This window comes from Nansenia antarctica (assembly GCF_963989245.1).
Source record: "Nansenia antarctica genome assembly, chromosome: 16".
Classification (NCBI taxonomy): Eukaryota; Metazoa; Chordata; class Actinopteri; order Argentiniformes; family Microstomatidae; genus Nansenia; species Nansenia antarctica.
The window spans coordinates 20852707-20877786 of record NC_137686.1 but is presented as its reverse complement, the minus strand read 5'-3'; the positions used below and the strand labels follow the sequence as shown (position 1 = coordinate 20877786).

At 44.5% G+C, this 25080-nt stretch overlaps 1 protein-coding gene across 1 annotated transcript; it reads right to left on the bottom strand.

Annotated features, from left to right (window-relative positions):
- Nucleotides 1-883: 883 nt before the first annotated feature.
- Nucleotides 884-12869, bottom strand: ankrd12 (ankyrin repeat domain 12; the record flags this gene model as incomplete). The annotated part of the gene is made up of 12 exons (XM_080546401.1): nucleotides 884-2163; nucleotides 2388-2483; nucleotides 2618-2761; nucleotides 2879-2977; nucleotides 3121-7760; nucleotides 9082-9229; nucleotides 9553-9695; nucleotides 9834-10037; nucleotides 10240-10389; nucleotides 10806-10877; nucleotides 12096-12246; nucleotides 12810-12869. The coding sequence occupies 12 exons, from the start codon at nucleotides 12867-12869 to the stop codon at nucleotides 1978-1980; spliced, it is 6093 nt and encodes a 2030-aa protein (XP_080402527.1). The 3' UTR covers nucleotides 884-1977.
- Between the last annotated feature and the right edge of the window lie 12211 nt (nucleotides 12870-25080).

The window sequence follows — 25080 nt, the reverse complement described above, 5'->3', positions numbered from 1 at the left end:
CATGCTTGAGTGTGGAGATGGACACATCTGTGACCCTGATGAAGTACCACAGTACATAAAATAAACATAGGCGGATCTGTTTGTCTTTGACTTTAAACAAATTTCTCCTGTTTTCCTGCAACCATAAAACCCCCCCATTAGAGAGTTCTTTGTTGTGGCCGTTATCTCCAGCGCTATAAATAGGGGCCCTACAGGGCTCATTAGGTGTGAAAGGGCCATTCGGAAGCCGTTGAATAGTTCTGTAGGTTCCCCCGCTGGGACGCGCTCTGGTGCGCAACTGAGAATTGCGGATCAAAAGATAAGGACTTGTAACTAACTGTAACTTCTGGTATATTCTCAAGGCTTAACATGTTTTATTATGTTATTGTCTTTAATTTCTATTTAATATGAACGTTGTCGGCCTCTCCCGTTATATCGTTCCTGTAATTTAATCAGTAGGCATTAACCAGTGTATGGCGTCTATAAAGCCCTAGCAATGTGCATACCTTTTTAATCCGTTTTTTATTATTTGTACAATGTTTTATTCACTTATAATACGAAAACGCCAAATGTATAAAAAAAACATCATTTCTAAATGTAAATGTTTTTACTATTCGGGATTCCACTCTGGCTCAATACATCTTAATGGAATATTTGTGTGTGTTGCCACCTACTGGATGAATACAATTCTGATTTCTGAGAGAAGTGGTGAAGCGCAGAGGGGAAAACACATTTGAATATAATGCCTCCTCTTTACTGTTCTGAGAAAGAAAAAGAAAAAAGCAAGTAACTAGTGAACAATAAACACTGACAAGGCAAACCAAGAAAAGTTTTGAATTTCACAACCAATAAAATTTATTCAATTATATATTACAAATATGTACATGTCATGTAACAAGTAAATATTAAAATAGACATTTTTAGAACTATTGTTCAAAAGGCATTATGTTGAAAAAATAGTTTTTGTTGTGATCTCACATTGAAACTGTAAAAGTATCGTATTTTTTTTTCCTATTGAAGCCACAACAAACTTTTTTTTTTAATGTGCGCAAGACACAACGGACAACACACAAGGAGTGAGGCTGCACATAGTGTTGCAAAAGGACAGAACAATGGCGCAAAAAAGCTGGAACACTTCAGTAAACCTCACAATAGTCCACGGTACAGCTTCTCGGGGGGGGGAAAAAGTACAAACCTGCAACGCATGCACAGCATTGAAATCACAAGTCAAAAATCACCAGCTGTGGTGTGGAACTCCAGATGGGAAAAAGAAACAGAATAAAACAAAAACAACAAAATTGAACATGCTTAGGAGTAAGCCAACAACAACAACAATAACAACAACAGCAACGACAGAGGACACAATATAAAAACCAACTTTGGTCCATTAAAACATTAGACAAAACAAAGTTTACAATCAAAATATCTATTACTTATTTTTATTTTACAAGTTAAAAACAATATAATTACATGGCTATTTACAAATGCACAATCTGTATGTATAAAATAAGTTAAAAAAGGAAAATTAAGAGCACAGTCTGTACATTATGTATGAATACTCACTTAAAAACAAAGTAGAATTAAAATCTTTTCATTTGTAACCCTGCTTGATGAGGAGCAGTGGCAGGTGGTGGCCTCCATGCTTCTCTCCTTGGAGATCTCACAACCAGACAGCAGCTCCCAGCGCTGCCCGGCCTACCCCAGCCTCTCCCTCTGACCCCTGGGCTAAGTGTGTGGTCCGGACACTGGTGACCACAGGCCTGGGCTCTGTACAGAGTACAGAATAAGCAATCTGTCGGTCACCTGTGGAGGGCCAGTCCTCTGGGAGGCAGGTGTTTTTGTGTTTCACCATAAGAACTCTGGAGTAAAATGGTCACCACTAGTGCTCCCTGGCACACACCCATATTCAGACTAAGTGCTTCACGTTTTTTTTTTCCTTTCCTTGAACGTGTGAACCTCCCCTGTCGGCTAGACGAGAGCCCCCTTTCGACTGACGGATCATATAGGGGTGAGGTCGAAGTCGTCGTTGACCTCCACTAGCGGGATGTAGAACTCTGAGATCTCGAAGATGCTGGTGGACTTGTAGGTGGCAGGGTCCAGCTCCTGCAATTTGAGCTGCCACTCCAGGCGCTGCACGGCGTTTAGAGCTGCCGCTTCGTGCTGCTGTCTCATCAAGAGACAGGTCTGTAGAGGGAGGACGGATGAGTTACAAAACATGAAACCAACCCCTAAAATGAGAAACGGATGGATGCTGCTCGAGTGTGCTTTATTTTGTTAAATTAACAATATAAAGTGTCCTAGAGTAGAGTTTAAAACATTTCCAAACATGCCCCAGGACATTAATATGCTGTATAAAACAAGAGAGTGCTGAAAGCACATTGTTTACACGTTTAGAGCGAGGATCTTACCTTTAGTTTATCAAACTTGTCATCCACATCTTGTAACCAGGACATGAACTGCCTGGCGTTGAACCGATCTCTCACTGAAGTTTTATTATCGTCTCCCTGAGAACCAAACACATAACATGAGGATAGTTATTAGAACATAGCAAGACTGGTGGAGTTTTGAGTTCTGTTAAACACATCATTGTCTGATGCCAACTTACTGATTCTACAGTATGTGACATCATGCCACTTGCCTGGATATCCTGAGGCATATTGTACACTTCAGCATCCAGAAGGACTGTGCAGGCACTGAAAGGAAGCGTCTGATTGGCTAGTGTTCTTGCAGCCCGGTAATGGACTCGTAAAACCTCCTGCTCATTGGAAACAATCAACTTTTCCTGGAAGAAAGAAAAAGAGTTGGGTCAATATAGCAGAGACATAGTAGAGAAGTCTGTTTGTGTTCTGCTGTGACATGACAAATCATATTTGAAAATAGCAAAAAATAAAATGCATACCCTCTCGATACTGTGTTGCAAGCGCAGCTTCATACGGAAAACCTCTTGTTGTTTAAACATCTCTTTCAGTGGTTCAGGCAACGATGGAGGTGGAGTTATCTGTCAAATAGCACAAACATTATGAGTTGAATATCATTACACAATACCTATAAAATTAGCATTAGTCACCAAATTACACCTTGAGATCCTTGAGTACACACAATAACAAAGAAAGACTAACATGAGAGAAATAACTGACTCACTGTCGGAATACAGAGCTTGCTGAGAGGGTTCCCATCTAAGAGGTAGGATCCATTGAAGGTGACATATTCATCATAATACTGCGGAGGTTGAGGGATGACACTTAACAGTACTTTGCGCTTCTCCTCTATCTTCCTCCTAATATGCAGGAACTCATAGTAAGGGTTGGCCCTCTCTGTTTGGTAAGGCTGAATCTCCTCCAACTTCACAGAGTCCACAATAGCTGCCAAAGACTGCTGGCTCTTCTCCTTCCCTTGTTGGGCTGAGGGGCAGGCCCCGAAAGAAGAGGTGGACATTTTAGGCATCTTCCTCTTGCGTGGGTGGGTAACCTGGAAGTCCATCTCCTCATCCAGTGAACGGACCTTAGCCTTGGCTCCGGAGGAATCTGAGTCTCTGTCTCCGGACTGTGGGGAAGAACTCCCAGAGGTGCTGGTGCTGGCACTCTGGTCTGTCTGGGTGACTTGCTGGAGCCCACTCTGACTCTGCTCTCGTCCCACTGAGGGAAATGACTTCTCCTCAGCTGGTGCAGCCACCTCCATTGGCTCAGAGTACAGCTCTAGTTTAGGTTCAGGAGCATATTCAGGCATTAAGCAGCCTCCCTCTGCTGATGTACTTGCCCTCTCTGCTGTTTGTATTGTCTCAGCAACTCTGCTCTTCTCTATACTCTCAGGAGCATCGGCCATTTCCTCAGCCACCTTCTGTTCAGGGCTCACGCAGCGAGACACAGGGGATGATGTTGAGGGGGCATGTTCATTTCTGTCAGGCTGAGAATCACAAGGGGTGACAACATCACTGGAAAGTCTGAATTTCATACAGTCTTGGCTGTCAAAGTCCATGTCCTCTTGAGAGTATTTAGGCTCAAAAACATAGTTTTTGCTGGCACTCATCGTAGACTCCTCTGCACTAGCAATGGGCATATGCGTGCTGGTGGAGGGCACTGGACTACTCATCCTCTCGGTCCTGTCACCTCCTGACAGACTGCTCATGGTCTCTTCGCCTTCTCTGCTTTCCGAAGTGCTAGTTACACACATTTTATCTTTCTGGTCAATGCCTGGAGCTGAATCTGTCTCTGCCTGCTGTGACATCTCGACGCTGTTATTGGGGAGGGGTTCCCACAGTTGGCTACTGGTCTGCGAGGAGATTTTGGTGTTGGTGGAAGTTGGTGGCTGAGAAGACAGAGAAGCTGCCGAGACAAGCGGTATATCCACAGAGGGCGAATCTGTGTTACTACATTCTGCTTCTGCACTTGAGTCATCTACAGGGACACACTGTACGTCACGCCGTAAGAGAGGGTCAGAGGTGGCAGGCCCTTTCAGTTCAGCTGCACCTGGCTGTGGACCATTAGCTTGTGGAAGGCTAACCTGTGGAAATGTGGGTTCTTTTACATAAGGATCTCCTATGTCTGAAGCTTGTGGGAGATGAATGTCTGGAGTGTTCCCGTCACCCTCAGAGTTCAAATCAACATCTGATGTTGCATTAGTGAGATTAGGAAGCATCAAATTATGACTACCGGTACTGTGGCCCTCTTCTGGATCTGCAGACATTTCTGACGGCTGAGCACTTATAGGTTCTTCACTTGGTTGAGCAGGCACAGTAGCCTTTGGCAGATTTTCAAAGGGTTTACACTCGGTAGATGAAGAGTTGGCGTCCTCATCTAGAATAGCCCTTAGGTAAGGGGACTCGTGTCTGCTTGAAAGTGGAGTTCTGTTACATTGTGCCGCATCAGGAAGACTGTTGCTATCTTTGTCATGTATGGCCGGCGATCTGGTGGACTGCGTGACCAGGGAAGACTGCAGGAAAGGCGGCTGGGAGTCTGAAGCTTCAAGGGTGAGGTCAGAGTCGTATTCAATGGGCCTCGGTGTGAGTGTTGTTGCCTGACACGAGTCTTCTGAGCTGGCCACAGATAACATGGACACAGATCTGGACATGAGGCCTGATCGCTCACCCTCTGGTCTAGGTGACCTGCTCAGGCTGTTCTCCATACCAGCTAAAACCTTTGCACTGACTGAGGACAGAGTCTTAGCATCTAGGGAGAGGGTCCTGGAGCTGATGCTGTCCTTCAGGGGTTTATCCCTACTGTGAGAATCAGAGCCCTCTGAGCTCTTTGAACGCAGGAGCTCTTTACTCAAGCATTGTTCAATCTTCACCTTATCTTTGCTCTTGGGCTTTCCAGTGTCTGTTGAAGGCCTTTGTTTCATCCTCTCCCTCTCTTTTTGCTTGATCTTCTCCAGGTGCTTCCTATGCCACTGTTCAATCTCCTGGTCCTTCAGGCTGAGCATACGCTCAAAGCTAGTCTGCATCAGGTCATCATTCACTAGCCTCTTCTCTTTGGGCCTGGTGTCGCGGGATGCAGGTGAGGCTTTAGATTTGGGCCGGTCTACATCCGCTTCCGTCGATTTGGACTTGCTGATCCTGGCCTGCTGGGATCGGTCTTTATGCCGGTCTTTGTCCCTGTCCCTATCCCGATCTCTGTGCCGGTCTGAGTCTCTGTCACGGTCCCGGTCTCTTCGATCCCGGTCTTTCTCTGGCGTTTTCGGGACTTCCTCTTTTATTTTCGTGGAGGCATTCTTCCCACTTTCTGACACATAGGCCTTTTTCTCTTCTAAGAGCAATTTCAGGTTGGAATTGGAGGACGAGGAGCCATCTTTAGATTTTTCTTTCTTCTTCTTATCACAGTCTTTTTCCTTTTCCTTTGAGCGATCAGACTTGCTATGATCCAATGTCTTCTCAGGAGGTTTTCCTTTCTTATCGGAGCTCGTCTTCTCTTTCTCCCTATGTTCCCCACCTCCATACTCCCTCTCCTGCCTCTCCCTATCGCTCCTCTTATCTAGCTTGTCCTTGCTTTTCTTGCTCTCCTCGTGCTTTTTTGTCACGGACAAGGATCTAAGCTTTTCACTCTCCCTGTGGTTTTTATCTCCAGGAGAAGAGTGGGAAGAGCTGGCTGCCAATCGCTCTTTCTCCTTCCAGCGGTCTGTGGAATTCTGTGATTCCGATTTTTCCGAGTGCTCAGTTTTGACTTTCTTTTCCTTGTCGGGGTGCTTTTTATCAACCTTATCAGCCTTTTCGGCCTCCCTTTCCTTACCAGGCAGCCTCTTGTCGGTTTTCTCGCGCGAGCCTTTTTCAGAGGATTCCAGCTGGTCTTGATCAGCTGTGATCCCTGTTATGGCTTTGTCTTCCGGCTCGTCTTTCAGACCGGCGTTATGCAGAGAGTCCTCAGGAACACGCCCAGAGCTGTGGCAGTCAGTCCTCTCGTCACGTTCACTCGGTTTGGCCTCCTTTGCCCTCTCCTCTTTGCAGGCAATCTCCTTCTTCTCTTTTTTTAAAGCCTTGTCTTTCTCCCTATCCTCTCTCTGCCTTTTCTCCTTGCTGCTGCTGGAGTGCTTTTCTTTTGTCCCCCTCTCTTCTTTAAAAGGAGAGGTGTCCAAGGTCTTCTGAGGAGGAGAGCCACCATCGTCTGGCTCTGTTTTCACTGGCAGAGGTTCTTCGTTCTCGTCACTTTTGAAAAAATTCTCTTTCCAGAACTCCCTGTCAAACTCCAAATTCCTGTGGCCGTCCTTCCTGACCTCCTTCTGCCTGTGGCGGTTCCTCTCAGCCTCGTAGTCTCTCCTGTGCTTGTCTTTCTCCTTGTGTTTTAATTTATGCTTTTTGACAACTTTGCCATCTTTGTCAGTCTTACGTAAGGCACCTTCACCACTGTCTACACTGTTGCCCATAATGCTGTCTTTATAAGGACTGGAGCCTCCATCATCACCATCTACACTTAGGTCTTTCTGGTGATGCTTGCTCTTCTCCTTGTGCTTGCATCCCTTGCTACTGGAGCTCTCTGTGCAGTAGTCAGGCTCTGTGTAGTGGTTGTATTTGACACCATCCACCTGACAGGGGCCGTCGCCGATTGAGACGCACGTCTTGGTATTTTCCTGTTTGAGAGGGGTGGACTGTTTATCAGTTATATTGTGGTTGAGTTTGGGAGACTTCACTGCAGACAGGTGGAAGAGGTGAACAGAAGAGTCGTCCTTGGGACTAAAGGACATCTTGAAGGAGTCTTCATCTCGGCTTTTGTCTGTGCTCTCTGACACGGTCGCTACTGAGAACACCAGAGCTTTGCTGTTCTCTTTCCCGTCTTCTTGGTTTTCCTTGTTTTTGCTCTGACTCTTGTTCTTCTTCTTTACTTTGCCCTTGTCTTTCTGTTCAGCTGCGAGGCTAGGGTTCTCTTTTTTAGGCCTGGCATCTGCTTTGTGCCCCTCTGAGCTGTGGGAGCAGGTGGGAGAGCTCCGTCGCTCCGATGGGGTCTCCATCTCATCACTGGAGCTGTCAGAGCTGCAGTACAGAACACGGGATGTCTTCGGCCTTTTTGACTTGCCATCCCCCTTGCTGCTCTGCTTTGCTGCACAATGGTTCCTGTCCTTTTCCTCCTTCTCTCTCTGGCGCAACTCCCTCCTGAGAATGTGCTTGTCATTCAGCGCCTTGCTCAGATCCTCCTCCTCTTCCTCGTCCTTGAACTCGTATTCGTCCAGTCCGGACATGGAGGACGAGGCTTTTACAGTGGTCTGTTTGCCGTCGGAGTCCTTGTCCGCATCAGAGTCATCCTCCATGTTTTCGTCGGTCACACTGGATGGATTCACAGACGGCGGGTCTTCAGACTCTGTTGAGATGTAGGATAAGAGAGGAGAATTAAAATCTCACTAATATAACTAATTAAGTTTCAGTATAAGTATAATTCAGTATAAGCATGATTAAAAAGGTAGCCAGATGGGTCCGAGAACCCCTAGTTGATATAGGTAAACACTGTACAGTGTTTCCCCTAGGTTTGCTGCCTTGGGGGGGTGGCATGGACCGTGGCATGGACCCCCCCCCCCCCAGGGGGTAAGACCCTGCCTCATACCAGCGTCATGTCCAGGGGTGTACTTATACATTAAGCCGCCTCACGCTACGGAAACAGGAGATAGGCTCCTGCCCTATGGGGCCATTAGGCTCCAGAACCATCGGTTCTCAAGGCTACTTACTTATGTGGTCTTGACTACCTGTCCACTTTCTCACCTGGTTCTTGCTCTCTCTCTCTCTGGTGTGCCGACACACCATCTCTCTCCTTCTCTCCCTCCCTATCCTCCTCTCTCCCTTTTTCTGTCAACCAAAGGGTAAACAAAACAGCCAGAGTATTTATAATCTAATAAGAGGCATAAATTGATCCATATCAATTTATAACATAATTATAATTGAATATTGGATTGCTGTGGGCAATGCAGTCAGATAATGTCATTTTGACTTTACTCTCACATGAAAAAAAATCGTATGTCCAACTATAAAAAACAGACATTTCCAATGCTTCAATCAACTGTCCATGTACTGTAAATATGCCATTATGGTATTACCATGATGAAGCCCAACTCTAGCAGAATAAGAAAGATAGTATATCTACTTTAAGTAAAATAATAAAGTGCCTCCAGTTAGCTCTTTAGCTGGCAAGTGTGCAAGGAGACTAGCTCATCTCATCACCTCCGAGCTAGCTAGCTTGCTAGTTCTTTGACACTATTTACACTATGGAACTATAGTCAGACACTTTCTAGTCATAATAATAACGACCAATTTTAACCAACTTTCTCTGTCAGAACACTCAGCAATTATATTTGCTAACGTTTCAACTTGCTTACTTTCAATCTGCAGACATCACAGCCGGCAAAAACTCTCGCGTCTCGCGCGCACACTTGCGCAAAATCTTGTATTATTCTCCAGCGCTGGCACAGCGCGAAGTGTGGAGATAGGTCTGGCTATGCGAGACTACGGCGGACTAACGTTACCAACGAGCCTATGGGCTTGCCACTCGCCAGATTCGGGTATTTTAGCCTGCTTGTCAGATGTTTGGTGTCTACGTCCGTAATAATTCCTCTTTCTTGGGGGGGCGGGGGGTTCCGTTGGGAGGGCGGCCCGCCCCCCCCAAGGCAATGGTAGGGGAAACACTGCTGTACCTGAGGAGCTCTCCTCTGGGTCAGACAGGGGAACCTCTCCCTTCAGCATCTTCTCCAGCTCCTGGGAGTCTGCAACATCCACTGGCCGCTCCCCACGCTTGTTGGCCTGGTAGGCATTGCCCCCATGACGGAGCAGGAGCTTCACAATCTATATAAAACATGATAGACCAGCGGTTAGGTCATCATTCAGTGCATCGTATGAACAGTTAGAAGAGAGTGGAAAAACATTGATTTAAATGATGAAATAAGGTGCATATAAAGTGCTAGGTTTCTTAATGACAATGATTTTCTTACTGATAACAGGATATATCATTACATTTCAGAATAAAAATGACAGTTGCCTTTTTACATTACATTTAAATTGCGACGATTGTAGCTGCAGGGTAGCAACATTTATCTTACAATGTAGTGTAATGCAAGTGATGAAGAGAATAGGATCAGACAGAGCAGAGTTTCAGGTTGAATACGTACGTCTGTGTGGCCGCTACTGGAGGCATCGTGCAGCGGAGTGTCATCATCCAGACCCTGAGTGTTGACCTCCGCTCCCGCAGCAATCAGAACCTTCGCCACGTCATAGTAGCCAAGGTTACATGCCTCGTGAAGTGGGGTCCAGCCTGAGAATTAGAAAAGGGGTTTTAGGAATAGAAACATAAAAAAATATGCATGAATGACATGTAGGCATGTAAGTTAGTACAGATAACAACATGTACAGATATACACGGAATACATACAAACTCTGGGCTACTACTTACCAGCGAAGTCTTTGACGTTGACATCGGCGCCCAGACTGATGAGCTCTTTGACCTGCTTGGCATCTCCACGGATGGCTGCCATGTGCAGGGCTGTCTCCCCACGCTCGTTCCTCTTATTGACCTTGTCTTTCTGTCTGGATGCAACGCTGCTGGGAAGCTTCTTCTGCGCTGGGAGTGCCTGTGAGGGGTGGCTAGGGGTGGAGTCTGAAAACAGAGAGTGGGTGGGGGAGACTTGATTTAAAATTGCACATTGTGTTCTCTCTCACAACCGTAAAATACACAATAAAACATACAGTGTGGACTCTTTACAAGGTTTAGCAGTTTTACATAATGACTCATCCTTATTGGATAGAGTAATCAACATATTGAAAGAGCAGAAACGAAGGGATCGGGCATGGCTTCAGACCTGGGCTGTTGTCCCTTGCCGTCATCTGCATCAGGAGGGCCATCTGTTTGCGCTCTGACAGCGGGTAGCCAAACAAAATGCTCACAGGAGTAGAAGACTTCTTGCCCCCGGACTCCTTTTTCAGTTTCTTCTTGTCAGGTACATCTTTATCTATGATCAATTCAGAAAAGGTAACAGAGTTAGAAACAAAACGAAGACAATATCCATGTCAGTAAACCAGCAAGACCATCAACAAGCTGATGCAGAGCCTTGTCGTCGTCACCGCCCCCCCCCCCCCTTTCCTTTGCATCCCTCGATCCCGCAGAAAAACAGTGAGCGAGCATGGCGTCCTTAAACCAAAAATAAATAAATATAATTCTCCATAGCCAGCCAAGTGCGTACTACAGTGCACTCCTTAGGTTCCTCCTTTTACATTAGCAACAGACATGCGTGACACACAGCAGGGGGTGGATGCGCAGCAGGAGACACACACACACACACACACGTGCAGGCGTGCGTGAGTGTGTTTACAGCATAGCGGCGTGGGTGGTGGAGGGCAGGGCGGAGGCCCGGGCTGCAGCAGTTACCTGCGTATATCCTGCAGGGAGGCACTAATCTCTCTCCCCAGGTCTCACTCGACTGGCCTGGGTCTGAGTCATCTACAGTGCAAAGCAGAGAGGATTGGGTGGGGGGGGAGGGAGCAGGGGAAAGCACTGCATTAACGCTCTTTCTCTCATTCTCTCTCACCCACTCAAACACACACACACACACACACACACACAGGCAGGCAAGCAAGCACACACGCAGACACACACAGACAGACAGAGACAAGCACGCACATACACAGATTATGAGTCATGAGAACATAGGAGACAGTGAAGAGCCAGGGTGCGGACACTGCTTCCCTCCTCCCTACCGTCTCTACTGTAGCCTTCATCATTTAAACAGTATCATCATTAAAGATGACACTATGCCTGTCTCGAAAGAAAAGCCTAAGCAACACCCTTCAAAGAATGCCTGTGTCTACGGATAAATTGGAATTAAGAAATCCCCACGGTATGTTAGCTAGAGGATCTAGGAAGCTTATTAGTCAATGTCTTATCCTGTGCCATTTCCTTAAATCATTATTGTGCATAACTGCAGGATGAAAAACACTAGGAGCTCTAGTGTACCTTAGACTCAGATACATTTATGCAGAGCTAAAATGTCAAAGCACAAAAGTATGGCTCACTGAGTGGGCTTCATGGCCCTTTGATTTACAGTAATTATAGATGTCGTCAGTTCCAGAGCCTGTTTGAGAGATCCAAGATCAGGCATATACTTAAACTACAGAGGAAACAGCAATGAGAGGACTAGGTCCATGCATTTGCAAAAGTGAAAGAGGAGGGTAATAACCTAAACATGTGTGTTGCTTACAGGAGCTGCACGGAGAGAATCAAGCAATTATCACAGATTAAGGCTTAGTTTCAATGACCCTGACATGAAGCTTAGTCTACATGATGCCACTCATCTTCAGCAGGACAAAAATACCTCACTGCTTTCCTATCATAGATCGGTGCAGAAAAACAACTGGGTAGTCTGAAGGTAGAATCTGACTGCAATGTCGTAAAAAGCTGCAATTCTATCTTCTGATTAGGCTGATATCACTACAAATATGGTAAAATTGTAGCCCATGGCAAGAGCGCCAGCTACACACAGCTTTTCAAACTCCCTGTATTGGTTAAAATGTAATTTTCCATTCACCGAGTCCATTCGTTGGGAAAATGTACAAGTCATCCCAGAAATGTTTGTCTATGGGTCGCCACAAGGGGGCAGTGAGGAGACATGGCAAGGAGCCAGTAGCATGGCTGGCTGTCTGGGGGAGGAGCAGGCCTTACCCGTGTCTGAGTCTCGCTCCTCGTTCCGGGGCGGACTGGCGGTGAAGGAGAGCTTGCGTTTCATGGAAGACTTGGGTTTCCCTTCCTTCCCCAACAGCTCACTCCGATCCAGCTTCGGAGTTTTGGTGAACGGGGATATCTTATCTTTGCTCTGTAACAACAAATGAACATCCACGTCAAATTCTGCAAGATGGCCACATAAAAAGTCTTATTTGTTGTGACTTGGCAGCCAACACCTAAACTATTCAGAAAACTAACACACACTGCCATTCAGGCGACAATACCTTGGGTTCAGCACAGGGTTGATATCAGATGAGATTAATGCTTGTTTTAACACTAATACAGAGGAAAGATAGTCATCTTACATACAGAGTTAACATTCTACATTGTATTGTTTGTTTCTCTCAGGCTCAGTGAAGATAATAATGCTACTTATTCCTATGCTGTTTCAACTATGTAGGCAGGACAGATAAAAGGTGAGGCGAAATACAAGAAGTTACTCTATGACTGAGATAGAATAATGTCTACCAGTACGTGTCTGTAATTTGTTAATAATTTATGTGCGTCTGTCTGTAATTTGTCTGAAACATTGTTGTATCCCAGCTTAAGTCTTGGACCGGGTCTCTCTTGAAAATGTTTTATCATCACAATGAGACTAAAGTAGACAAATAAATTAAATACAATAAGAAAATAAAAAAAAGACATAGGGCCTACCTTCTTCCCCGCCTGTTTATCCACCATGGCGCCATCTCGGTCAGTCCCAGGTTTGGCCATGGTGAGGCGCGTGACTAGCTACGACAGCTACGGCCCAGTGGGTTCATCATGCACCTAAACCAGAGGAGACGGCAAGATAAGAATCTCAATGCTACACAGTCCAAGCGGCTGAGTGGCCTGGTGTTTTGACTGGATGTAAACAACTGAAGCACATCACGCATAGTGAACAGGGGGAACTATTCAAATAATTCAATAGGCCTACACTCTCGCATAAAAACCTCAACCCAGGCCAAAACACGTGACCCCCTCCCCCCGCAAAGGACAAGGCTATATTAGAGCAATGAAAGTAAACTATGAGCAGTGTTTCCCCTAGGTTTGCTGCCTTGGGGGGGTGGCATGGACCGTGGCATGGACACCCCCCCCCCCCCAGGGGGTAAGACCCTGCGACATACCAGCGTCATGTCCAGGGGTGTACTAACTTGTACATTAAGCAGCCTCACGCTACTGAAACAGGAGATAGGCTCCTGCCCTATGGGCCATTAGGCTGGAGAACCATCGGTTCTCAAGGCTACTTACATATGTGGTCTTGACTACCTGTCCACTTTCTCACCTGGTTCTTGCTCTCTCTCTCTCTCGCTGGTGCACCATCCTGCTCTCTCTCCTCCACCTCTCCCTCTCTATCCTCCTCTCTCTTTTTTGCTGTCAACCAAAAGGCAAACATAACAACCAGAGTATTTATAATCTAATAAGAGGTATAAATTGATCCATATCAATTTATAACATAATTATAATTGAATATTGGATTGCTGTGGGCAATGCAGTCATATAATGTCATTTTGGAAAAAAAATCGTATGTCCAACTATAAAAAACAGAAATTTCCAATGCTTCAATCCACTGTCCATGTACTGTAAATATGCCATTATGGTATTACCATAAAGCCCAATTCTAGCAGAATAAGAAAGATAGTATATCTACTTTAAGTAAAATAATAAAGTGCATCCAGTTAGCTCTTTAGCTGGCATGTGTGCAGCAGACTAGCTCATCTAATCACCTCTGAACTAGCTAGTTAGCTTGCTAGTTCTTTGACACTATTTTACACACCATGGAACTTTAATCAGACACTTTCTAGTCATAATAATAACGACCAATTTGAACCAACTTGTTCTGTTAGAACACTCAGCAATTATATTTGCTAACGTTTCAACTTGCTTACTTTCATTTGCAGACATCTCACCTTGGAAAAAACTCTCTTGCGTCGCGCGCACACATTCACGCACAATCTTGTACGCGAGTGTGTCCAGCGCGAAGCGAAGTGTGGAGAGATAGGTCTGGCTATGCGAGACTACTGGCGGACTAACGTTACCAACGAGCCCATGGGCTTGCCACTCGCCAGATTCGGGTTGGGTGCATTTAAAAAAAAAAAACAGATATTTTAGCCTACTTGTCAGATGTTTGGTGTCTATGTCTGTAATAGTTCCTCTTTCTTGGGGGGGCGGGGGGTTCCGTTCCCCCAAGGCAATGGTAGGGGAAACACTGATGAGCAATCAATGATATTATCCAATTGTAGTAGAGACTAGCCTAACCTTTAAAAACTCAGACGCTAACAAAGTTAGCTTAACAAAAGACGCTTTTCAGAACAAGATGAAGCCTACTTCAATCACTCCCCCAGGTGGCACAGTATCATTGTGGGGAAACCATTGACATTTCCATGACTCTCAATACTGACATGTAGGCCTTGCAACAGGGAGAAACCAGCACATGAATCACACGTTTAGGGGACCCCCTCACATGTAGGGGCTCTCTCACTTGTGTGCTGTGAAACTAAACCTTCCACCACCTCATCAGCGGCCAGGTCTCTGATGTGGTACAGGTTACCAGGTTACGGTAGTGCTGGAGTCCCAAACATGAATAGAGGTACTGTGGGTGGTATGAGTGTACTGTGATTTCAAGGAGAGAAATGATTCTGTATGCGCAGCAGTCATACAAAGTTCATTCGGTTTTGTCTGCATGTCACATCATCACTGGCCTTTTTATGTTCATAACACCACTTCAATCATTTATTCACGAGGAACAGCATCATTTCCTTCCATTTCTCTTTTGAAACTGAGAGGGGATACTGAAAGATTTTGTGTTTACAAATCATTGAGCAGCTGGCAGATCCAGTTTGAAAAGGCTCAGTCTTGTGTGAATCTTTGAAGACAGCTCTTCATCAGTGGGCCTAACTGACTTGCTTGTCCTCAACTTTTCCTGACATTTGAAATATTTCACCCGTATTCAACTTCTCACTGTAAATTCTAAGCAGCCCTGAAGCACATTAAGGGATTAGCCTACTGAATTACATTCACCTTACTGTACAGCCCATTACTACAACTGTGTAATTTCAACTCCAACATGTAAACAAAATGAACTGGACATCTTCAGTGGGGCTCAAAGTCTGACTGGCCCCCATACCTGTGTGCAGGGGGGACCTAAAATGTCCTTTAAATGTCATATAAGCTCCTCTAATCAAGGCCTTAGGTCTACAGTAGAACATGCACCACTGCATTACTGCACAATCAACCCATCCTCCCAGCCTGTCGGCCAGCGTGCTGGATAGTGTGTTAGTCAGCAGATATGCAGTATTGTCGTTTAGACAGCTGATGGGGAGAATGGAACAGGCCACAGTGGCCGTGTGTAAAGAGGCCAGCGTATCAGGGTATTAAAGCGACACGGATGCCCTAGGATGAGACGAGAAAACAAACGCTGACAGGACTCCAATCTGGCCCAGGGATGAGCGAGGAGGGTGTGACCATAATTACAGAGGTATTTGGGCATCGGCCAGCCCAGTTTGGCATTCACATCCACTGCGTTTCACGCTCACGAGCGGCTAAGGACTGCATAAGCCTCTGCAAGCGCTGCCATTAACCTTGGACAGTTATGAAGCAAGATTAACCACATCCTGAAGACTCCAATAATATCTAGGCCTAGAGAGAGCTGTAATAGATTTGCATGGACATTGAGGTAGCCTATCAGAGGAACGACAACACAGTTTGGTCACTGGATATACGAGCTGTGGGATAGAGCTTGCAAAACATCATAGAAACCGAGAGGGGAGGCACAAAACTATCACAGTCAAAGCAACGTAATAACAATTCAGAGCTAGCAAACTACAACATAAACACAAACGCACCATAACCATGAAATAAGCAGGTCCAGTGAAAGAGAGGTGGGGAGAAGCCATAAGTGCGTTCTCAAAATCATTCTAGGAAAAAATCTAGTCCAAGGAGCGCAAGGACAAGGAGGCTAGCAGCGAGACGTGAAGGAGTTTGGTTTGTGGTAGACTGTGAGAGAACGTGACCCAATGCAGCCAGGCACACTCGGAGATCGCCTTGGCCTCCTCTTCTACAGAACAGTAAATAATTCAGCATGCAAACAGAAGATGCTCAAGGAACAAGACCCCAAAAAGATCCAACCACAGAATACATTTGCTGTAATACATCTGTCCAAAAAGGCAGTGTTGTGCATGTGGGTTCACATAAGATCACCAAAACATGCCAAATCCCCATTCCTTTTAAAATAACACAGCAGTGTCTGACTTTGTTAGCGCCATGCTCTATCAACTGAGCCACTGAAGACCACCAGATCTCTCTACGGAACTGAAGCATGTTCGTCTAGAGAACAGCGGGTACCAGTGTGTGCGTGTCCTTGCGTGAGCAGTTGTGCGCGTGGAGCCGGGGGGAGCTGGGACTGCGCACACAGTACGGTAACCTGATCCACTGACTGCAGGATGGGACAGGGAGAGAGGAGAGAGAGAGAGAGAGAGAGAGAGAGAGAGAGAGAGAGAGAGAGAGAGAGAGAGAGAGAGAGAGAGAGAGCTAAGAATAGCCAGACTGACACAGCACCAAGTACACCACCATCACTCCACACAAGCTTCCCAGAGTACAGTGTGCTGCATGGGGGGGGGGGGACCATGTGGGAACTACATGTGCTTTCTACTGGCGTCCATGGGGCTGCACTCACAAGTTCTTCAGACTCATTTTCTTAGACAATTTGCCTGAGCAAAAACTACTAGCCAAAAAAAAGAAAACAATGATGACAAATCTACTAGAACTAGAAATGCCCTACAGTGGTAGGCCTCTTTTTTCCGTAACAACATTACAACACAATCCTATAATATGCTGAAGGAGACACACGACGCTGCATGTGACAGTAAACAGCGTGTCACATGGTGTTGTCAGGCTAAATGATGGGGGAGGTCTCTTTCAGCGCTCCCACCTCCTCCGACCCCCTAATGAGTAGTAGGACGGAGCCAAAGCCTGATTATTGAGACTGGGGGAGAGGGAGGAGAGAGGGAGGGGAGAGGGAGGGGAGACAACAATGCCGGAGACCCAGCCGTCACACATATGCATGTATGCTGGTACGCTAAATCTGCTCCCTGCCCCAGAACTGTCCACTTCAATTATTTAACTGTGGAGTAAATAGGGGGGGAAAAAACATATACTATGGCATGTGATGGTGGGTAATCCACATGTATGTTACGTAGTTACATGGAAGTGACAGAGAAATCTCACAGGACGGTAATGGCATTATGCCATATGTAGCATGACCCCGATGCCAGTTTAAATCACCATGTGACTAAGAAGTGTATTATAATCATAAAGCTACAAGCATGCACACACACACAAATACAGTAAACACTAACTCCATAAATTGCTTTCCATCTGGCCAACTTGAACAAAAAACAAGAACTGCAGTTCTCGTCACTGTCACCACAAAGAATGTCTTATACAGGGTCACTTGAATGGAAGGTTAATTTCAACATGAACAAACAAACAAAAAGTGACATTAAATGCCCCTGGGCGTCTGTTCACCTCTCACTAGCCTAACCAGAGACAGGCATTCCCCTCCCTCCCAACCACCTCGTCTGTCTGGACAACGTTCGTGCCACGGCCATTGCCATTACACAGTAGGCTACCTATTCTAGTGACATAGATAGACTACCCATTCTACTGGTGCATGGATTTAGCCAGAGCTCCAATCATTCCACTTAGCGATTAGAATCCTTTTAAAAGCAATAGGTTAGTGCTATTCCTAGACGCTTTGTGTTCTGTTTAGACTAAGAAGACAATAGCTGACAAGAAAACTACCAAGTAATTTGTAGTAAATAGGGTAAGTGTAGGGGATGCCCAATTCACAGGATCATTCATAATAACCCTAGCATTAAGCCTTTCTTAGAACCAGACATGTATTTTGTGTTAATGTGTATTCTTATGTAGGAATGAGTAGTTTCACAGTCTTATCCCACACATAGTGAGACTAAGCCATGTTTTTCAGTTGTTGATGAAAGTTAAAGGTTTCTGGAGGGCTACAGGACTACATCCATCATACAGGTTTTTGACTGGTGGCCAACTACAAACAGAAACACTTGCACTTTGCAATACAATTGCCACTAAACCTGTGTAGTAGTAACAGAAATTCATCTAGTAGTAACATTGTATTGTTGTTACCAGATTGCATTTGGTAACTGCTTTGTAATAGGCATCACTCTGGAGCTGAGCGAGTTATGTTACTACTTTATTCCATGGGTGTAATATTCTAGCATTACTACACACAACATAAATCTTGAGTGTTCCTAAAGATGCCATAAAAAGGTGGAAATACCTAACTCAATCATACTTGGCTACAAATATAATGCCTTTCATATGCAACAAACAATGGCTGAAATTGACCAAATAACTAGGAGGGAGGGGGGGGGCAAAGGATCAATCTATAACCACATGTTGAGTGAGCAGCCGGAACAAACAGGGTTAACTTCACAAGCAACGGCACAAGGCTCAGCCGGGCCATGACACACTGAAGCACTCCCTTTTAAGCTGGTCAGCGAGTCTGTGAGAGCCTTAAGAAGCCTACCGCAACTGCCCTGAATGTAGGTTAATGATCACAGATACCCAAGCACTGGACGAGAACAATGAACCATTTACTACTGATTATGGGTTAAAAAAAGGAGGGAGAGAGAGAGAAAGAGAGGGGGAGTTTAGGGTAAAGGTTAGGGACCTAGGCGTGAGTCTATTTCTGCACAAACAGACAACCACAGACTTTCAACAACAGTGCCAGACTAAGAACAGTGTGACAGAGTTTAGGGAATGCTAAGCAAGTCAACGCTATTTGTGTGCGTCAAACAGCCATAGTGGGACTGGAGGTGGAGCTTTGGTCTTGGTGGAGCAACCATATTTGTTATTGATTGACCCACGCACCAACACATCCTTTTCATTAACTGTCTGGGGTTAAACGGCTTCAACCTTGCAGTGAAAGAGGACCACACACAACCACAAAGCAAACACTGAGACTACCTCAAACATAATCACAGTCGACAGTTAAGAGACACCCAGTTATTAGGTGCCTTATGGGGAAATGGGTGACTTGACGGGAGCAGTTTTAAGTTGAGAGAGGACTTGAGGGAGAAATGTTGTGTCACTCTTCATTAAGGCATGGAGACATAACCCTCCCTCTAAACCTGCTACGGTATATCCTATCAAGAAGGATCTCCATCCCATCACAGGCTTCGCATCGCATCTGACCTATAACTAATTGTCTTGACTCTTTTTACTAAATGTGTCCAGTCATACTTTAAGTGAGTCACACTTTCCCCATCACACTCAATCAGTAAACAGTAGGACGTAAAAATTAAGCTATGGCTTGCTTGGCAATAGATTATTAAACACAATACCACCAGAGTAGACCTTGGGATATAAACAATTCTCAAAGTCGGGCTGAGCAACACATTGTTATCACAATGAACATATTTGTGATCTAAATACATTTTCAAGCAAAACCCAGTATCAAACCGCATTCTGATGTTTGCTGCTCATTTAAGCTGTACCCTTTATAACAGCCGACACTTCCAGAGAGATCAACAATGTTCAACCACTCTTCTGACCACTCCCTCACATGCTCTGAGTGTTCTTCAACACAAAGAGCTCTCTTGGTCATCCTGTCAACTCAATGCTTTCACAAGGGTCCTCTCTAAGCCGTAGTTCTGTGACGGGCCTCCTCTACCTTCACCTCCATTCTCCTCTTACAGCCTGGGACCATGGGTCATGATCCCCACAGCGAGAGCAACATGGGGACAAAGCAAGGAACCTGGGGAGAAGCCTCCTGGAGCAGAGACTGAGAAACAGTTGAGATACACTCCTAGCTTCTTATCCCTCTCACACTTTCAGTAGAATAACAGAATCAATTAAACTAAATCCATACATTGAAAAGCACCATGAACACACCAGAAGTGTTTTGACCTGAATCAACTGACCCCCAAAAACAATTATATGTATGCTATGCATCATTCAAAAGTAGAGCCGATTGTAGAGCAGGGCAGGCAGTCTGTGAGTTTTGACAATAACATTGTACTCCGACCAATAGGATGACAAGGCAGAAAATAAACAGGAATGAATCCCGTTTATTTTTTTACACAAAAAAAAAGAAAAGAATGTGTTGTGTGCCACTAGCCACTACCGATGGGGTGAATCAGCAATAAAGCAAAAGGGCTTCCAGGAACTATATTTTTTTTTACTTGATAGAATTTGGGGTTTTCATCTTTATCTATAAATGCAGGCAGGCATTTGAAATGCACTCCCAGGCCCATTCATGAATCAAATGCGACTAGCGGTAGTGCTACACCAGACAGCGGCATGTGCATTCCGTGAAGTACCCACCAGCCCGTAAATGAACCTGCTACACCAGGAACATGAACCGTTGCGTGCAGAATAAATAGCCCCCCCCCGGTGTGCTTCTGCAAGGAACTTCACACATCAACTTCTGACGTTGAACTGGCTATTTTATGTTGGGAGTCTAGTCAAATCTGAATATTTTCGAGTTGGTCGGGGTACCACTATTGTATGCCTGTATGTACGGCTCATCAACGTTTCTTGTAAATTACCATACTATGAAGCTGAGTGAATGTTTTTAGGCATCCAAAAAGCATTGAAAACTATAATTTCAGGCACTATGTAGGCTACCAAACCTAATTACATTACATTGCTGCCACAGCAGCCACTCAATTCCAACTATGCTTTACGCATGTAAGCTACTGGTGTAGGAAGTCACAATGAATACAATATAGTCCATCAAGCACACTAGTCTCACAGACATGGATTTCACACGTGTGGTGCAGCAGGCTAACTTCACCTAATAACTTAATGATGACAAAGCAAATCGCTAATATTGATCCGCTCATTTGGTCACATTAGATCCTGTCATTTCCCTCTCGTTGCGTTCATAACCACCAGCTTGAGCTCCCAAGCATGTCAAGCTTCCACGAACCCACAGAAGTGCACGGGTATCAAGTCAACACCAACATGGCCAGCAGCTGTTACTCACTAAGATACTGAACTCACAGAGAGAGTTAGTAGGCACACAAAAACAACACTCTACTTCCCATGTTTTGCTGTTGGCAAGGCAAGCACATGTTGTGTAATCGGTAGGCGCCGCTCCACCCTCTCCTCGCCGAACACGCATACACGCACATGCATGTACACGCACACGCATGAACATAAGTATGTACAGTTGTACACACACTGCAGCTGGGTCACGCGCAGATACTTCCACGCCTGCCAAAGCTAACTGAAGATACAGACCGTTCATATCGTAAGCAACACTTTCACTTTCACAACCTAATTCGCCCTATGAATTAAGGTGGAGGTCCAACTGATGTAACTAAAGGAGGGTAATAATGTACTAGTAGTACAGGCTTTCACTCGCAGTCAAATTCTAAATACATGAGATAAGACTTAATAAAGATTTTTAATCATTTGTGTACAGTCGTAGATGAGTGAGATAACATGGGTAAATACATCCACTTGTGTAACAACATAATCCACTGAACTTCATTACTATGCAATAATTGCTAAGCCTAATGCATAACGCTATTACAACATTATTACCGATTTAGTGCACAGGTATACGGGCAACTTAATGTAAAGCGTGACCCTTTGATATGCAAGTTAACAGCAGCTTGGTTATCCAGCTGTGTGTTGTTGAGTAAACAACAACAAAGAAAACCAATTGTAATACAGTATCTTGCTTCATTATGTTCATTGTTTAATAGCAATTATGGATGCCACGGCTTTGACTGGGGAACATGAATAAAGGGTCATTGTTATAAAAACAAGCATTCAATTTGACCTTTCATGGTTGAGCAGTGCCACGTGAAGAACTGACAGTTTCGGGGGATTTCCCTTGAGGGATATAATCCGTTCAAAACTCAGAAAAGAGGAACTCCAAAAATGTGTAGGCTTAGGCTACACTGACTGAGAATAAGAAAGACAAACTTAGAGTTACTTTCCTTAGCAGTAACACATTTCAAGATCACAGGGGATGATCACCACAGTGATGAGAATGTCAATTATGACCTCACTACTCTACACTACTACAACCTACATCAATGAGTAAAAATGTCATGTGTGGTCACACACTGGGCCAGCTGGGCTACAGACATAAACAGATTGAATCAGAAGGTCACTGTGGTTGTGTGCATATAGCCTACATGTTCTCCATTTAATATAATTCTTTCTGATTTTAGATAAACTGTTAGGAGGGGAGAGACACACAATGGCTAAAATTGTGACTTAACAGATTGATTTAAAAAAGTAAATTGTAAGACTATCTTTTTAATTATTCTGAATGTGGACTCCAGACCTAAATGTCCAAGTTAGCCTATACATACTAACAGAAAAGATGACTCAAATACATCCCAGCCAGTTTAACAGGCAGCTGAGAAAGGTCTCTCGTGGGAAAGGAAAGGTCTTGAGCACAAAGGGCAATGTCTATTAGCGGAAAAGTATGAGTCATTCTTATCAAGGTTCAAATAATAAAAAAAATCAAACGTGCCATGAGTTTGGGTTCACGCGAGTGAGAATATTTCACTCTTCAATAAGAATAATTCCTATAGCTTATCATAGTGTATTCTATAACCTTGTTTTGAATTATCTATGCACTTGACAACACTAAAATGAATTAAATGTGGAAGACATGTCGTATCCACAACAATGGGATTAGGCCTAAACTTAAATTAGACTGACAATATGTCAAACTGGGATTTACAGTAGACCATTTCCTATTCTTAAAATCTCACATTATGCCTGCTGTGATATTAAAATACAAGTTGATGTATTAACATGTAGGTAGGCTATACAGCTAAGAATAGACCTATGCTGCTGATTTAATAATACAACACGAGGGAAGGGGAACTAGAAATCACAACACTTCTTAAACCAAGGTCATCGTGATCATGTCTCCATTTCCATAGGAAAGGTAAATGCAAAACATTATTCATTCCTCTATCATGTCGATCTTTGTTTACCACATGAATCAAATATCCTTGACTCCCTGTGTGGTACAAAATATTGTTTAAGGATTCATAAATTGTCTTTCCTGCCCATCATATAGGCTATCAATGGTGATATTACTGAAAGCACGTTTAAATTCGCAAAATGAGGATAGGATTGTATTTCTTTAGAGATTTCTCAATTCATTATATGTAATGTATGGCTTCAATGATGCAACTACTACTACTAGATTGCTGTCTAAACAAATAACGAATATGACTGCACTTGCTTCTGTTGAACAACTGAGCAGGCTACATATGCTTTCATAAGTCCTAAACAAAAGGTTTCAGAGCGAAAGAGACGGTCACAAAACACAGACAGCTTTTGTATCTCGCAAGTAACACACCCCCAAATGCTCAGCTAGCTGGCGGTGGAGCCAGTATTGTAAGGAGCTAAATCTACAAAGAACATTCAACCCATCATATTATGCAATTAAAATGTGCATAGCTATAACTGTGCAAATATTATGCATGACAAGTATATGCACAGAAAAGTGGCTTATGTTTGGCTATGAACGGAGAACAGTTGTTCCAGCTTAAACAGCACTGCGCAGCTGATGATGGGCGCTAAAAATTGGTATGCGACCTAGCTAGCTTAGCTAACGTTAGCTAACCTGCGAAGGACTGGCTGGCTGGCAACGTTTCGTAACGATACCACAGAGCTCGGGCTAATTTGAATTTAGCAAGCAAGTGGACCTATGTATAGCGAGCATGCTCAGTGGCTGAGTAGGGGAAAATATGTCTAAAGCTTAAACTTAAAAATTCGTACATGAATAACCAAACATGCCCATGTTAGACAAAAGCCCGCTGAGGCTCTGTGCCCTATCCCCATTACCCCCCTCCCCAGTGAGCTAGCGTGCTAAGCTAGCAGAGAGAGCCCTGTCCTCCCCTCCCTGTCCACCCAGACCCAGCAGCCTATCCAGCCAGTTGTCACTCAGCTTCGCCCTCCACATATAGAGTCGCGCACGCTACAATTCTCCACTCCACTCCACGGCTAAATGGTATTACCTATATTATTATAAACAGTATCACCAACTAATAGAATTTCCCTAGATCTCTCACAGCTAGGTCAATCAGTAGAAAAATTCTATTGGCTTTAAAAATGCATTCTTAGTCCATCTACATCTTGCTTTTTTTAGTGGGCATTCTTGACTCAAACTCAACTTCGCCACTCCCTCCCCCAGCAAATGACTTGTAAATAAACACATGTTATTAAACATGTATCTGAAACACGTGGCATACATACAACGATAAACCCACGCGCTATGGCAAAACATTCAATTTTCACTGAACGTTTCAGTTACGTCAAAGTTAGCTAGCTGTCCAACTGTACTAGCCAGATAGCTAGGCTAAGCTAACTGGGTTTTTCCTAATTCATGCGCATTCAAAAACCGTTTTTCCTTAACTTTATGCTCACCTTTCCAACGCTTTTTCGGTTCCGCCTGTTCATTCGAGTTCAACCGTAAATAGATAGTACACTATATAAACAGTTATTTCCTAAAATATTGAACATTAACAGTAGCCTAGGGCTGCGTGACGTCTCTTCCCAGCTTATTGCTGGTTTTGAAAACATCCCCACTCAGAGCTCCGTCGTCTCCAAGAAAAGCCCAGCAGCATAACAACCAGCACACGTCCATCTGATTGGCGGAGGGAAGTCACGTGGTCATGCAAACGTCCATCTGATTGGCGGAGGTGAGTCACGTGGTCATTTGAGCCCTACCGAGCTCGGTCTAACGTCTGCTGGATAGAGATGGTATGTCAAGCTGTTTATCTCATTTTTAAAATACTTCGAAACCATTAGAAATATCAATAACTCCCAGAATTGTTGCGTTGGGTCAGCATTTATAATGTATAGTGGTGACAATTTTAGTTTATAGTTAGTGAGCGTGCGATGGGATATTTTGCTTGTGAAC